Here is a 15,734-nt window from a genome sequence, read left to right on the forward strand (position 1 = left end):
GTGTATCTGGTGCAAAGGTACTGCCTCAGTCCCTTCCCCAATGCCTTTTATGACCCTGACTTTCCCAGTCTCGGTCTCTGAACTAAAGTCTAACGCACTCTTTAATATCAATGACTGACACGCTCCCGTGTCTCTCCAGATCCGTACTGGAACTGGGTTTAACCCCTCCTTCACTGACACCAATCCGGCCGAGATAAACCTCTCGTGCCCTTCCTGAACTTTGTTAGCCCTCTCCTCTCCTAGCGGTTTGCTTACCAGCTCAATACAGCCAGTCGGAACCGCCGCCTTTCCTTTTCCCGTCTCCTTCTTTGGGGCAAAGCACCTGGACACAAAGTGTCCGACTTTCCCACAATTATAACATACGACCCCAGGAGACTTCCTACAAGACTGCTCCCGGTCTACCTTATCCTTCTCACTAGTCCCCAGCTTGCTTACTGACTTTTCTGGCGGACTCTCCCCGCCGTCCTGACTACCCTTCTGGTAGCCTTTACTCGGGGCAAACTTCGTTTTATATGTCAACGCGTACTCATCCGCTAACTTAGCAGTTGCGGCTAAAGTGTCTGCCTCTTTCTCATCTAGGTAGGGTCTCATACCTTCAGGGACACAACCTTTAAACTGCTCAATCAGGATCAGCTGTAGCAGTCTGTCATAATCCCCATTTACCCCCTTCGAGGTGCACCAACGCTCACAATATGTCTGCATCTCACGGGCAAACTCTAAGTACGTGCGGTCCCACTGCTTCCTCTTATTCCGGAACCTCTGCCGGTATGCCTCCAGGACCAACTCATAAATCCTGAGGATGGCCTCTTTCACCACCTCATACTTCTGGGCATCTTCTGCGGACAAAGCCGAGTAAGCTTGTTGGGCTTTTCCTTTAAGTACACTCTGAAGCAAAACAGCCCACTTATCCCTCGGCCAGTCCTGACTTGCAGCAACTTTTTCGAAATGGAGAAAGTACCGATCCACATCGGTATTGTCAAATGGGGGAACCAGCCGAACCTCCTGGGTCGCCCTGAACCCTCCACCTTGGTTCAGCATGAGCCCCTGTTCTGCCCTTATCTTTAACCTCTCCAGCTCGAATTCCCTTTCCCTCTGTTTCTCTTCTCGCTCCAACTGTTTGTCCCTCTCTCTCTCTTGCCATTCTAACTGTCTCTCTCTCTCTTCCCGTTGTCGTTCTGTTTCTGTTCGTGTTCTAGCTGCCGTACCCAGAACTCGTGCTCGAGTCTCAATTTTTCAAGCTGCACCTGTACTGCGTCTTCACCAAGTTTTCCAATAGATATCACCTCCAGCTCCCCTTGGGGAAACACACCTTTAGACACATAATGCTCTACGATAGCTCTGTGTATCTCCTCTCTCCTCACTGTCGACTTCCCCTTAACAAGATTCAACCGTTTGGCCACAGCTGCCAATTCTGCTTTCCTGGCATCCTCTAATGCCTCCGAGGTCGGCGCCTTTAGAAATTCCTCAATCTCCATTTCTGCTGTTTGCTTTTCCTTTCTTTCGGGAGTTTTAACCCAATCAATTTACCCCGTCCCAAATTTAGCGTTCAAAATCCCAGACGAGCCCCCACTTATGTTACGTACCCTGTAACTGGGTTGCCAAACCAGCAGAAATGGACCACTTAGTTGGAGTCTGGATTACTGGAACTAAGAAAGTTTTATTAAAGAAATAAGCAACACAGTACTCTAATCAAAAGGATATAAATGCAACAGTTTAGCAATGACAAAACACACATGTACACAGAACTAGGATAATAGGATCAACCAAGCTCTATCGCAGTCTAGGGGTAACTGATCAGTTTCAAGTGACGCAAAGTTCAGTTCAATTTAGTTCAGTTCAGTTTGCAGTAATTGCTGTTGTGCCGTTGGGGTGAGGAGAAGAGAGAGAGCGAAAGCGAATGAATATTCAGAACGGATTCCAAACAGACCTTCGATATTCCTCGCAATTAGCTTTCGGGCGAGCCCTTTGTAATGTCTTCTGAGGTCACCGACTGTGACCCCTCCGTTCCAGATACGATCGTTCTTCTGCGGTGAACCCGGCACCCAGGCAAGGGCGGACACACACACCAGGTTCCCGCCGACCCGTACCTTTCTACCCTGTGCGTCTATGGCTGGTCCCACGACCAGACCTCCAAAACTCTCACCAACTTGTGGGGGCACACCGCTTCCAGGGTCTCGTTACCTCGTGGACTTGTGTGTCTGTTGCCTTAGCGAACCTGTCCCTTTTTATCCCCCTGCTGGGGTATCGCCTGTCCATCAAACTTCAAACAGTTCAGGGTTCAAAGCCACCGGTCTCTGACAATACTCGGAACTGTGTCTCCTTTTCATTAATCCCCCTCGTCTCTCATTAACATTTCTGAATGTTTCCCCATTGTCCTCTTCTCAGCATCAATCTTCTGATAATTTGGTCTGTCGTCACAACATGTATAACCTTTTCCATTTTTTTATATATGTATAAATCTATAATTATTTATCTATTCCTAAGTACACATTGAGATGATATAAAAAGTAATTAGGCACTTAAGTAGATAATTATGTGCAGTTGTAATTCTACTCTATTAGGCTAAGTAATGATATTAGTTGTTAAGAAAAATAGTACAGTAATAATAGTGGATTAATAATAATTTCCACATATCTCTTCTGGACCATTTCTTTCTGGTCCAAAATATTGTATGTAAGCCTATGTAACTACCATTGTAGGTGTTTATATCCTAACTCGTTCATGTTTGCTCCTACCCCCAGACATAATTATCCAATCCCTATGTACTTACTTACTTAATTTTATCATTTTTTTTCCCTTTCCCAAATCTTTTCCTTTACTTGTGTTAATTCTCCATTTTCCAAAAAAAGGAAAAAAAACTGTAAACATTTGGACCAAGGGTGCTTACGTTAGCAATATTACTGTGTTGATGAGGAAAGCAGTATAAATCATTAGGAGAGTCATCTAAAGTCTGCTCGCTGGGGTTATATATTCAATCCATTTATTCCGAATTTGATAAAATTTTTCTTTTTGAATTCTCAGAGAGTAAGTCATCTTTTCCATTTTAAATATTTCCAAGATAATTTCATACCAATCTTCCAATGTAGGTGGTATTGGATTTAGCCACTTTCTAGTGATTATTTCTTACTTGCCGCTAAAAGGGCCTGCAGCAACTTTATATCTTTCTTCTGTTCAAAAAACAATACATGCCCCAAATAGAGCGTCTCAAAGTTCAGAGGTACCTGGGTCTTAAGTACCTTAACTAATGTTCTATGAATACCTTTCCAATATAAACTTAATTTAGGGCAATCCCAGAAAATATGGAAATGATTTGCCTCCTTGGAGCCGCACCTTCTCCAACATGTCACATTTGTGTCCTTATATTTTTCCTGATTTGGGGTCTTGAAGTATCTTATAATATTTTTCCAACAATGTTCTCACCAAGTCAAAGAATTAGTCGAGGACCATTGAAAGCTGCATATTTTCCCCCAAGCCTCCTCTGAAAGTACCAACCCCGCTTCTTTCTCCCACTTCTCTTTAATATACAGTGTATTTACATTTTTAGCATGGGAGAGTGCATTATATAATCAAGAAACTGACTTACTTGGTATTGAACTGTAGGCCGAATTCAGAATCTTGGAAAATTCTAATTCTACTGTTGTTAAGTCTGTATATCTACAACTCTGGTTAACTTAGTGTCGTACTTGAAGGTACCCAAAAAAGTCATTGTGTTCTAGGCCATGTTTGTCCTGCAGGAATTGGAAACTTTGTAATACTCTTTTATGTATAAGTGAGAGGTAGGTTGTAAGACCTTTCTTTGAGAGAAAGAAATTTTAAAGGGGAAATGAGGGAAAAGTTTATTTATATAAAATACTTCCCCCCAGATCTCCTTTAAGTTAAAGTTCAATTATCATTCAACTATACATGGGATACCCATGGATATAGCCAAACGAAACAGCATTACTCCAGGGCCAAGGTGCAAAACACAGCACCAACCATCATATACAGCACAAGGCACATATAGCACATATAATATAGCAGTAAAAATACAGTCACACAAAAAATATAACATAGCCCAAGTCCCTGAGTGGCATGTTTTGCACTTTAATGGTGCATGAATGACTGCTGACAACAAGCCCTCCGCCAGCCGCAGACACGCACATGTACGTTATCCGGCTTGCGTTCCACCGAGCAAACACTGGAAAGCATTACCAATGGGAGGAGCATGCCCCCAGTCCCGCATGGACAGCCCTCCAGTGCTTCCTCCCCTGGGCAGATGCAACAGGCAAGCCCATGGCTTGAAGCCCAGGCCACGCTACAACCAAGGCCACGCAGCTCCCCCATCATCGGTGTCACCAATAAACCAGTGAACAGGATTTGCAGCATAATACATAAAATTATATATATTTAAAATATATACATACAAAGATTGATATCTGAAACTCATTGCCAGAGGAGGCGGTGATATCAGGTTCAATCATTATATTTAAGAGACATTTAGACAGGTGTACTTACTTTGATCCTCATATTCAAAGCTGCAACACCTGTACTTCTTACTTCATTCACATAGTCAATCATTTCCAGCATTTCTTTTGTACCCTCAGGAATATTCAAAGCTTTATCCACAATATTTTCAAATTCTTGGCAAATTCTACAAAAAAACAACCAAATTATAATTTCACTAAGTCTCAGATTCAGTAACAAGTCTAAGATCTTTATTAGCAGAAAATGCTTAGGAAAAATCTAAATAAGCACAGAAAATCAAATGGCTGGATTTTGCTGAGTTGAGGGCACCACCCACACTTGTCACCATTCTCTGACATTCCCTTGAACTTATCTCCTCTGAACTCAGGTGCCCCTGCAGCTAAATGATAAGATGCAAAGCAGGAAAAAGCATCTAACAAAATAACTGGGTAATGTGGATGGGCCACACTAAATCCACTCAAGGACCTATTCTGGAAACCCTGTCACATGACAAAGCACTGATCCTAAATAATTCCATAAATTAAATATAAGCAGCTAAGGCAGCTGTAGAATTAAATGGAACACATTGCGTCATTGCCCACATATATAAAGAGAATATGACCCCTTTCTTTCAGGTTACAGCTTTTTGTCAAAGCTGTCAAGGTTTTTTTTAAACCTATCTGAATATTTTCAGAAAATGTAAAAAGATATTAAAAATGAAATAAATGACAAAATAACATTTCAAAACATTTTCAATAGTTAAGTCATTAAATTAATCAAAGACGATTTAGTTAAAATAATATTTGCCTTATTCTTATTTTTCCCACCAAACCATAAAATCCCCATTAAGTGAACCTGGTGCAGGAGTAGAAATCAGATACTCCTTATGCTGGGGAATGCCAGCAAGCATCTGCTCAACAGCTGGATCCCCTGCAGGGTGCAGTAATGATGCAGCACTGGGAAGTTGTTGGCAGAACACAAAATTCTGTGGGATGGGCGGCACAGTGGCGTAGTGGTTAGCACAACGCTTTGCAGTACAGGTGACCCAGGTTCAATTCCTGCTGCCGCCTGTAAGGGGTTTGTACGTTCTCCCCGTGACCGCGTGGGTTTCCTCCGGGTGCTCCGGTTTCCTCCCACAGTCCACAGACGTACCGGTTGGTAGGTTAATTAGTCACTGTAGATTGTTTCATGATTAGGTTAGGATTAAATTGGGAAATTGCTGGGTACCACAATGCGAAGGGCCTATTTGGTGCTGTATCTCAATAGATATATAAATTCAGGACTGTTGTTCACAAACCTGAAACTAGCCAGCATCCTTTTGAGCAAAATTCAGCAAAATCAGGAACACAAATTTTAATGATATATAATGATAATCAGAAGTGAGGTGTAGTTCTTGGATTTGTTGATATGGTTATGATCCAATTTTAAGACTCTGTGGTGACTTGTGATTTGTGTACCCCAAGCACACACAGGAGCCCATTATCGACATAATCCAATCTACACAAATCAAGATCTTTCTCCACCAAGAGCTTATTCATGTCAAAAGCACAGTAATGATGGGTCAAAGACGTTTACTCTGAGTTACGTTATGGGAAAAACATTTTGAATATGAAAAATGAATTTCAGAATTAGCAACTTGATATTTCAAAATGATTAATTTCCACTTGTAACATTGACCTACCGTAGGTTTTCTTCTCTGTGTTTTGCAACCAGTCCATCGAGCAACATTTCTGCACAGCTCTTTGCTTTTTCAGCTAGGCCATGCTTTATATCCTCACAATCCACCCGCACCATATGAAAGTCGGCAACTTTCTGCAGGCTCATGATCTCCACTGCTAAGTTACGAAACTGGTCTATAAACTTAACAGAGGTTACTTAATTATTAAAATAAATAAATGTTTAAAATAAAGGTTTGCACTGGATATAAGAAAAGGTGTACATAAATTTATATTACAGGTTCTTTTGCAATGCTGCTAGTTTTCCTTTCACTGACTACCTCCTTCATTCTTTTAACGTCCTTTTTTTTCTCTAGTCAGAGGGTATCACAAAGATACAGCATTCTGGCACCTTTTCTGATTGTTTTTCGTCATCTTCAGTCCAGTCAGTGAAAGCTTACTAATTGCAAGGAGTGATGCAAAAGAAAATTATATCCTCAACAAATAATGATGCTTAACTTTAACTAAGAAACACTGAATAGTGATCAAGAGCAGGAACCAATAGTTACTTTTTCTTTTCCACCAATTCTGCAAATTTCACCACCTCTATAACGGAAAGTTAGCAACACAAACCAATGGCTGTAGCATTTGATACTGCATTAGATGATACAATTATTCATTGAAGCACATGAGAACGAGTTTAATTTTTACTGCTGTTCTAAATCAACCAACTGCCGATTTTTCCTCATGGACGCCATCATATTCCTCACCAGAGTAGGTCACTTTTGAATGAACTGGTGACTGTAACGTAGCTCCAGATATGAATATAAAATATTCGATTGGATAACAGCAGATGTTTTGTGTATTTCTAATCTTGATATGCCACTCTTGATTGGATGACAGTGATGTGATATAATTGCCCTACAACTGGGTGTGTATAGGAACCATAAGACTCCACGTGTAAATGGTTTAAGAGCTCAATATATGTAATACACTGCTACTTCCTGATGTTTATTATTAAAATCCTAATTCAGTTGTTAAGACACCACAACTGGCTCTGCGAATGAAAGTTTGCAAGACTGATACATCATGAAGGCTCAAACACATAACTGAAGCCGATGTTCATGTTAAGAAAGATCAGCATCAGTTTGGACGAGTCACAGCAAATTGAAATTTTTATTGTTTCCTTGCAGAAGCAGGCATCACATAGGAGTGAGGTTGTAGCTGAGCAGCTGCACACAGCAGCATCCCAACAATAACATGACATACTGAGAATACAGTGGCAGAACTGGTGAACATAGCATCTTTCGATAGCAAGACCTTAACAAGATAGCAAGAACAAGAAGGCTCAGCAACTCCTCCACTTCCTAAGAAGATTGAGGCAAGCAAAGCTCCCCCCTCTCCCCACATCTTAAGTGCATTTTACAGGAGCATCATTGACAAGTTGCATCTCCATCTGGTATGGAAGCAGTCAAGCATCGGACCAGAAGTCCCTACATGAGAACAGCTGAGAGGATGATAGGGGTTTCCCTTCCATCCACTGGGGACAATTATCAGGAGTGTTGCATGTGCAGGGCCTTTAGTATTGTTAAGGGTTACAAAGTATTCAAAGATTGGAAATATAGAAGAGCTGTTTATGAGATTATTTCCTTATGCTTTCTTATAGATATAAGCTACAACACAAAATTGGACCTTTGACCTAATGGCGTCCCCTGATCCCAGAAAGAAATCTTAAATATTAAAGCTAGAATATTTGTTAGATAAACTTACTACTATGTAGTCATCAAATGAGTGTTCTTCTTCCATGAATTTCTGTATGCTTTCTTTGGCTGTCCCATTTATTAGCCAGTCATAACTATCAACTATGGAAATAAACAGATTTATGAGATTAATAACTAAAGTACACCATTCTCAATGTCAAGGTCATTAAGTTCACTAAATGAAAAAGATTTTCTAGAAAGAGATCCTTGACTCATGGCAATAAGGATGATTTTGTGTTGCATTTGAGTGCAGTGCTTCTTAACAGTCAGTCCGTGTGGGCAGCAACATCTCTGATCCCATTATGCTGAGCACCGGCGCTCCTCAAAGCCGTCTGCTCAACCCACTGCTGACACATGGCTTGTCGCAGGATCCAGCTCAAACCGTGTCATCCAGTTTGCAGGTGACACAACAGTGGTTGTGGCAATATTGATGACGAGATGAAGTATAGAGACGAAGTGGAGCAACTGGTGGATTGGTGTGAGAAGAATAACCTAAGCCTGAACATGGAGAAGACAAAAGAAGTCGTGCTGGTGCTTCAGGAAGATGCAGACAAACCATCCCCCTCTGTGAATACATGGCTCCTCCATAGAGTGAATTAAGTGCACCAACTTCCTGGGAGTTCACATCACAGATTACTTCACCTGGTCCGGAACAAGAAGGCTCAGCAACTCCTCCACTTCCTAAGAAGATTGAGGCAAGCAAAGCTCCCCCCTCTCCCCACATCTTAAGTGCATTTTACAGGAGCATCATTGACAAGTTGCATCTCCATCTGGTATGGAAGCAGTCAAGCATCGGACCAGAAGTCCCTACATGAGAACAGCTGAGAGGATGATAGGGGTTTCCCTTCCATCCACTGGGGACAATTATCAGGAGTGTTGCATGTGCAGGGCCTTTAGTATTGTTAAGGGTCCCACCCATCCATCCAGCATCCTCTCTGACTTTCAGCCATCAGGCAGGAGACTACAATGCATAAAAAAAAAGTCAGGATGAGAAGCAGTTTCTTCCCCCAGGCCATTAGGCTTCTGAACTTCCCACTGCATCATATTCGAAGTTTCACGGGTTAATCTGTTCCAAACGTTCCAATATTTAAAATTAATGCACTTTAGTTTGTTATTTATGTGTGATTCATCTGTAAGTTTTATCCTTACCTTCATAAGTTATTGTGAGTTACATGTACTGCTGTGCTTTACACCCTGGTTCAGAGAAATGTCTCATTTCTATATATATTATATGGTTATATACGTTATACACATGTATATATTTAAATGACAATAAACTTGACTTGATAAGGTTATTTCACATGGTGATGAATCATAAAGTGATTTTTTCCACTTATCAGAGAATCATTAAACTTTTCTTGTATTTACATATTCCATTGAAACAGGCTGTTGTTAATATTGTTAGTAAATGAATCAGGCTGGACTTCAATGTGAAATGAAGGTGAACCTAAGACTGTAAATTAGTCAGCAACTTTCAGGAAGTTCTCATGCAATTCAGCACGCAGATCAGGAAGTCACCGTCAATCCTAGTCCTCCAAAAGCTACATGTGACCCTCTCATGTAACACACAAATTGAAATACGTGGAACGGCATAAAAACGTGAGTAACGTACACATATATTAAACCTGCCTAAAAAGGATGGGGGATCTACACCAGTTTAAAAACATGATTAACATTATAATGTCTTAATTATTGGCAAACAAACTTTCTGACACTAAAAAATAGCATTTCCAAATGTTCAGTTCTGTTCCCTCATTATATATTAAATTATTTATTATTTATTTTTAAATAAAAATTTTATAAGCTTTTTATCTTACAAACATTTTTGTTCTTTCTGTTCTTTTTTTTTATTCTGTGCAATGATTTGCCAGTAACTCAAATGCTCTGCTTTATATTTTCAGTGGTGCCATACTCAAATGAATTGTTCTTCCTATTTGGTTAAGAAAATATACTAATGCTAGCACTGTCAGACTCTCTGTAGAAGATAATGTGCCAAAGTATCTCAAGTTACAATGAAAAACCTTAAGGGGCATCTATGGAGAAATTGAAGAAGAACAATCATCACCATGGGGGATAGAATAAGGTGTTATATTCTCTAATTTTGCATTGTCCATTAGCTCTTTCCAGTCAAATTCTGCAGGTAATAAAGTACTTATGTTTTACCAGTTCAGGACATGCAGCTATTTTTGACTCTTTCTTGCTCTGAGGATGGAGCTCAACTCAGAAAATGTTTTTAAAAATTGAGAACAACTGAGAAACAAATGACATTTTCAATCTTTTCCCATTCTTTAATTCAGAATGGGTGAAAAAAATTCTAAGCCAATATCTTCTGCTCACACCACAATTATTTTTCAGTGACCACTGAGTCCATCCATTTCTGCTTGGCAAATGTTATAAACTGACCAGGTTGCTAGCCCAGTATTGTAATCATAGCTGATACGAAGATGAGCTTCAAATACGTAGCACTATCACCAAGTCTGCTAACTTCCTTCCTTGCAATTCATCCTGCCTCTTGTTCTGTCTGAGCTTAAATGCTTCTTGAATACATTCTTGATGTGTTTTCATTCTTCTACTTTCCATTACCATAATGTTATTCAAAACTTTGGTGTCTGAACCATTCCATTTCCCTGTTACTCCTCAGCTTACTGTTCTCCCTGGTTACACAAAAACACAATTTTAAAATTCTCAGTCTATTTTTCAAGGTCTTTCATATCTTTGATATCTGCTTCTCAGTTACTTATTTCACCCTTAAACCTTTCCAGTTCTCTATTCACTTAATGATCCATTTGGAGTTGAAACAATGCTGGAGGATCATGCCTGAAGCTCAGGAATTTCCTCCTAAAACTTCACCTTCATTTTCTCCTTTTACATATGTATTTCTTAAAACCCATGTCTTTTTTTAATCTGACCTAATCCTCTATGAAATTTTGTTTCATAAAACTCAATCTGTACTGCTACATTATAGGTGTGTAACTAATATAAGAGACTACAAAATCATTGTTAATGTAATGATCAATGCACCTGTATAATAATACGCATACTCTTAAAACTTGGTTTTATTGATTCCAATGGAATACAATATGATCATTTAAATATAATTTATGTTTAGCATGATACCAAGGATGAAATTCTGCTCGTGTTACTTACGTTATCACTTGTACCCATATTTATGAAATTGTCTGTAAATGACATGGTGCCTGGTGTTAAAATAGCTTTCTTTCATATTAAGTTAATTGGATTGAGAACAATGGTAAATGGACGTACCATACTGTTGGAAATATTCAGCTGCACCTTTAAAGTTGTTTTTGATTGTCTCCTTGAGTGTAGAATAGGCCCAGTTTAGGATATCAGCAGATGGTTTAGCCTTGATATTCTCAACATCATCAGAAGTACTTTCGGCCAGCCAGGACTTCACTGTTTGGACATTCTGACAGAAGTAAAACAAGAGGAAATTACACACACTGCAATTTAATAAAATCAAGAAAGATTTTCTTTTGTATTTTTTGTACCAAGACTGTACACCTGTTTGGGGATAAAGAGCGCACAGAATAAACCTTCTTTCACTGTGTATTCTTAGAGTTTGTGCAACCTAATGTACTTATTTACTATCTATTTTAAATGGCTGGATATGAATATGCATAAGTATATTGTTACAAACTATAGTGACACAAGAGCTGTAGAAGTTATGTTATTACAAAGTTACTTAGATTTAAAATTCCTGTAAATTCAACACAGCATTTCAGTATTGCATTCTGCTAATTGTTTTATATACCATTGTTTCTGAAATAAATTTATGCATTAGAAACTTATATTTTACTTCAGGAGCCTGGAGTACAGGCAATAGAGGATCTGTCATCACTATGTAACTCCATTGTAAGAAATTAAAGCTGTTTTGGCATATACATTCAAATTTTTCATGCATCCTTTGGGAAGTGCATTAACAATTTAGGAAGCACGTACCTGCATGGCATCTTCTATTTTTGTTATCACAAACAGAACAGTCTCCTCCAATTCTGAATATGTGGGGTAGAATTCCATTTTGTCTTCATCAGCTATTAAATCCATCTTAAATTGGGGCATTCTGTATTTGTCCACTTCATCAAAAAGACCTACGTAGGCTTTCACTGTCCTTCCAAGAAACTCTTGCAACTTAGAGGGCAAAAAAATAAAGTTAAACTCCTTTTTTAAAATGCAATGATATTAACTCCTCATAAGTAACAAATAACTCATCAGATTTTCATTTGATATAAAAGGTGGTTTCTTGATAACTTCTATCAACAATTCCTACTTCTTTATTAATATATTCACTATGGTGTTTAAAACTTTAAACATTATTTACACAAGTATATAAAAGGTGCTTAAGTTGAATGACATCTGTTGAGAATAGCCTTCAAAAGTCAAATGAAGCTTTTGTCTTTAATACATTGTATAATATCCAGCTAAAATAGTCACGTTAACTATACAGTTACTAATCATAATTATGCCATTTTTTTTAAATTATGAAGGTGTCAATACTACCTTTGAAAATTACCATAAAAATGCAGAATTCCTTGTTAAGCTACACATATTCCCACAGAAACTTAGATATGCAGTATCACAGTGAATACTTCAAAATACCTCTGACGATAACGAACAGAAATCAAATAATTCCCAGTAAAATGGTGCACAAGAAAGAAAGTGCAGATAATCTGAGCAAATTTGCACATTTGCAGGTAACATGAAAAATCTGTGCCTCCTGTTGTTTTCAGTGAATAGCATTATCCATTCTATTGTTTAGCTACATGCTATTTGAAAGAAACAACACTGAAAGGTCCAGAACTTGCCTAAGGAAAGCCAGCATCTTTTGAAAACGAGGTGGATTTGGATTGCAAAGGATAAACAGCAAAATTTAGGGGAAAAATATTTGATTGAAAGAGGGAGAGAATCTCTCTGGTGCTACATCAGAGGATCTGTTAAGAGGACAACCCCAACACCCCTCAAGAAAATCAGTTCCATTAAAGATACAGTCAAAGGAGGATGAGAGCAATGCTGGTAAAATGTCAATGTTCTCTACATTACAACAATAATCACATTTCAAAATTATTCAATTGCTGTAAAGCATTGTGCAATGTCAAGAACTTTGAAATGTGCTACTTAAATACTAAACTCTTTTTATGGTCAATTGGAATTATCAACAAGAAGAGAAATAGGTTGGCGTAACAATAACCATGCACTCGACGTCAGCAGATCCAAGGAACTGACTATGGACTTTAGGAGAAGGAAGTCAGGTAATCTAGCACCAATCCTCTTTGAAGGGTCTGTAGTGGAAAGGGTGAGCAACTGTAAATTCCAAGGTCTCAGCATCTCATAGGATGCAGGACCTATCGTGGGCCCAACACATGGATGCAACAATGAGGCTGTGCACTAGTGCTTCCACTTTTTTTGATGTTTAGGGAGGTTCAGCATGTCACTGAAGACTTCTGCAGGTATAGAATGGAAAGCATTCTGAGTGCTAGCATCATGGCCTGGCGTAGGAACTCCGAGGTACAGGAATGCAAGAGACAGCAGAGAATTCAGCCAGTTCCATCACAGATACAGCTCTCCCCATCATCAAGGACATCTATAAGAGGCCATGTCTTAGGAAGGAAACATCCATCTTTAAGGACCTCCACCATTCCCTCTACTCATTGTTGACTTCGGGCTGGAGGTAGAGGAGTCTGAAGACCCATACCTCTTGGTTCAACAACAATTTCTCCCCCACTCCCACCAAGTTCTTGAACCAATCTAAAAACCCTTAATTCTGCTTGCATATTTCACTGAACTTGCATTGTTTACTGTGCATCTGTAGGTCATGAGTACAGATGTGCAATGTCTAGCTCTTCTCAGCCTCCTCAGAAAGCAGAGGCATTGGTGAGCTCTCTCGATTAGGTAAAACGCAATCCGGGAGCATGAGAGGTTGTGTATGATGTCCATTCCCGGGAGATTGAAACTGCTCGCAGTTTCCACTGCTGTGCCGCCAATGTGAAGAGGGGTGTGAGTGTTGCAATTTCTCCTGAAGTCGATACATCTCTTTTGTCTTGTTGGCAATGAGGAAGAGGTTATTTTCCTGGCACTGGGGCTCAAGCTCTTCCACCTCCTCTCTGTAGGCTGCATCATCGTTGTTGATGATGATGTTTATGTTTTTTTGTTCGTTCTGTCATGTAAGTTGTGCATAATTTATGTTAATTTATTCTTGTAATTATGCTGCTGCAGGAAGCTAGTTTGCAGGCAAATATACCCATAACAATAAAGCGTACATTATTCTACATTATTGCTGTACGAACTGCCGCTCTATTAATCACAAAACACATACCTCTCACAACAACGTATATCCACACTGCCATCATCAGATCATGATTTATTAAATATCCTTCTTATTCTTCTCATGCCTTAGCACCATACCAGACTTCATTTACCTAGACAACCTTTCTGCATTCCACCATGCAAACCACATTCCTCGTGTCAGTTACATTATGCTAAATGTAATCAGTCCAAGCAACTGAGGTGATTAAAAAATTAAAACAGATTCTGTAACTAGAGAAGATCCATGGTATGATGCAATGGAGACAAATATTATTAGGTTACCTTAAAAAAACTAGACTATACTAAAAGATTTAGTAAGCCATTTTCTCTTTCCTGTGATTAAATGGAAATGTCTAAGAACTGAACCAACAGATATCAGAGGAAACTACAATAAACTTGAGCAATGGTTACCTGATTACCTATCAGCACATTAGCTGTGGAGTAGAAACAGTCCATTTTTTCAGGTTTAATATTCTTTATTTGCTCTTTGTCGGTTAGCAGACTGAGAACTTTAGGGTACCACGTGGTCATTATTTTTTTCTCCATTTTGCCATGCTCTATCACTACATTATTCTTAAAGGATTCACATTCAATTGGTCCTTTGCATCTAAATCAATAATCAAAACATCAAAGTACAGCTGTCAAAGTCACAAAACCACAAACACATTATAGTAGAATTACAGTACAATATTATTGGTGCTCATTAACCTTTTAATGCTAAGTTTATAAATGTCATTATCATAGTTTACACAGTACAGTAACAGGTCTTTCAACACAACTAGTCCATGTCAACCAAGTTACCCACCTGAACTAGTTCTATTTGCCTACACTTAGCCCGTATCCTTTTTTATCTACGTCCCTGTCTAAATGTACTTTAAATGTTGTCGTTACATATGCCCCTACCACTTCACTTCATTTACCCACTAGAACTCCTAGACTATCCAGTCTCTCTTTATAACTCAAGCCCTTCAATCCCAGTAACATTTGTAACATCTTGTGAAATGTTTCTGCACTCTTCCCAGTTTAATTAGATTAGATTAGATTATAGATTCAATTTTATTGTCATTGTGCCAAGTACAGATACAAAGCCAATGAAATGCATTTAGCACCTGACCAGAAATGCAAAGAATAGTGTTATTTACAAAATAACTGTGAATAAAAAAAGTGCTACAGCATACAAATATAAAAGTACTGAGACAGTACAATATGGGTGCAATACTGCTTAGCGCTGTGATGAGAGGTTCAGCAGTGTCACAGCCTCAGGGAAGAAGCTCTTCTTGTGCCTGCTGGTGCAGGAGCGGAGGCTCCTGTAGCGCCTACCGGATGGGAGGAGAGTGAAAGGTCCATGGTTAGGGTGAGATGCATCCCTGATAATGGCATCCGTCTTGTAGCTAGGTGACCACAACTGCATGCAGTACCCAAAGTGTAGAATCAGCTGTAACATTGTAGGGTCGGCACAACATTGTGGGCCGAAGGGCCTGTACTGTGCTGTACTGTTCTATGTTCTCTGTTCTATGATGACCCAACTCTTGTACTTAATGCATTGACCAATGAA

At 39.2% G+C, this 15,734-nt stretch overlaps 1 protein-coding gene across 5 annotated transcripts in view; it reads right to left on the reverse strand.

The window, feature by feature from the left end:
• dnah12 (dynein, axonemal, heavy chain 12) overlaps positions 1-15,734 on the reverse strand; it is a 176,619-nt gene that overhangs the window by 133,457 nt on the left and 27,428 nt on the right. For all 5 annotated transcript variants that reach the window (XM_072280429.1, XM_072280430.1, XM_072280427.1 and 2 more), the window contains exons 8-13: positions 14,591-14,786; positions 11,819-12,007; positions 11,123-11,285; positions 7,869-7,960; positions 6,125-6,303; positions 4,495-4,630 (exon numbers count right to left, since the gene is read on the reverse strand). In XM_072280429.1, the coding sequence (XP_072136530.1) occupies positions 4,495-4,630; positions 6,125-6,303; positions 7,869-7,960; positions 11,123-11,285; positions 11,819-12,007; positions 14,591-14,786 (955 nt within the window). The remainder of the gene's footprint in view (positions 1-4,494; positions 4,631-6,124; positions 6,304-7,868; positions 7,961-11,122; positions 11,286-11,818; positions 12,008-14,590; positions 14,787-15,734) is intronic.

This window comes from Mobula birostris, chromosome 16, assembly GCF_030028105.1.
Source record: "Mobula birostris isolate sMobBir1 chromosome 16, sMobBir1.hap1, whole genome shotgun sequence".
NCBI classification, from domain to species: Eukaryota; Metazoa; Chordata; class Chondrichthyes; order Myliobatiformes; family Myliobatidae; genus Mobula; species Mobula birostris.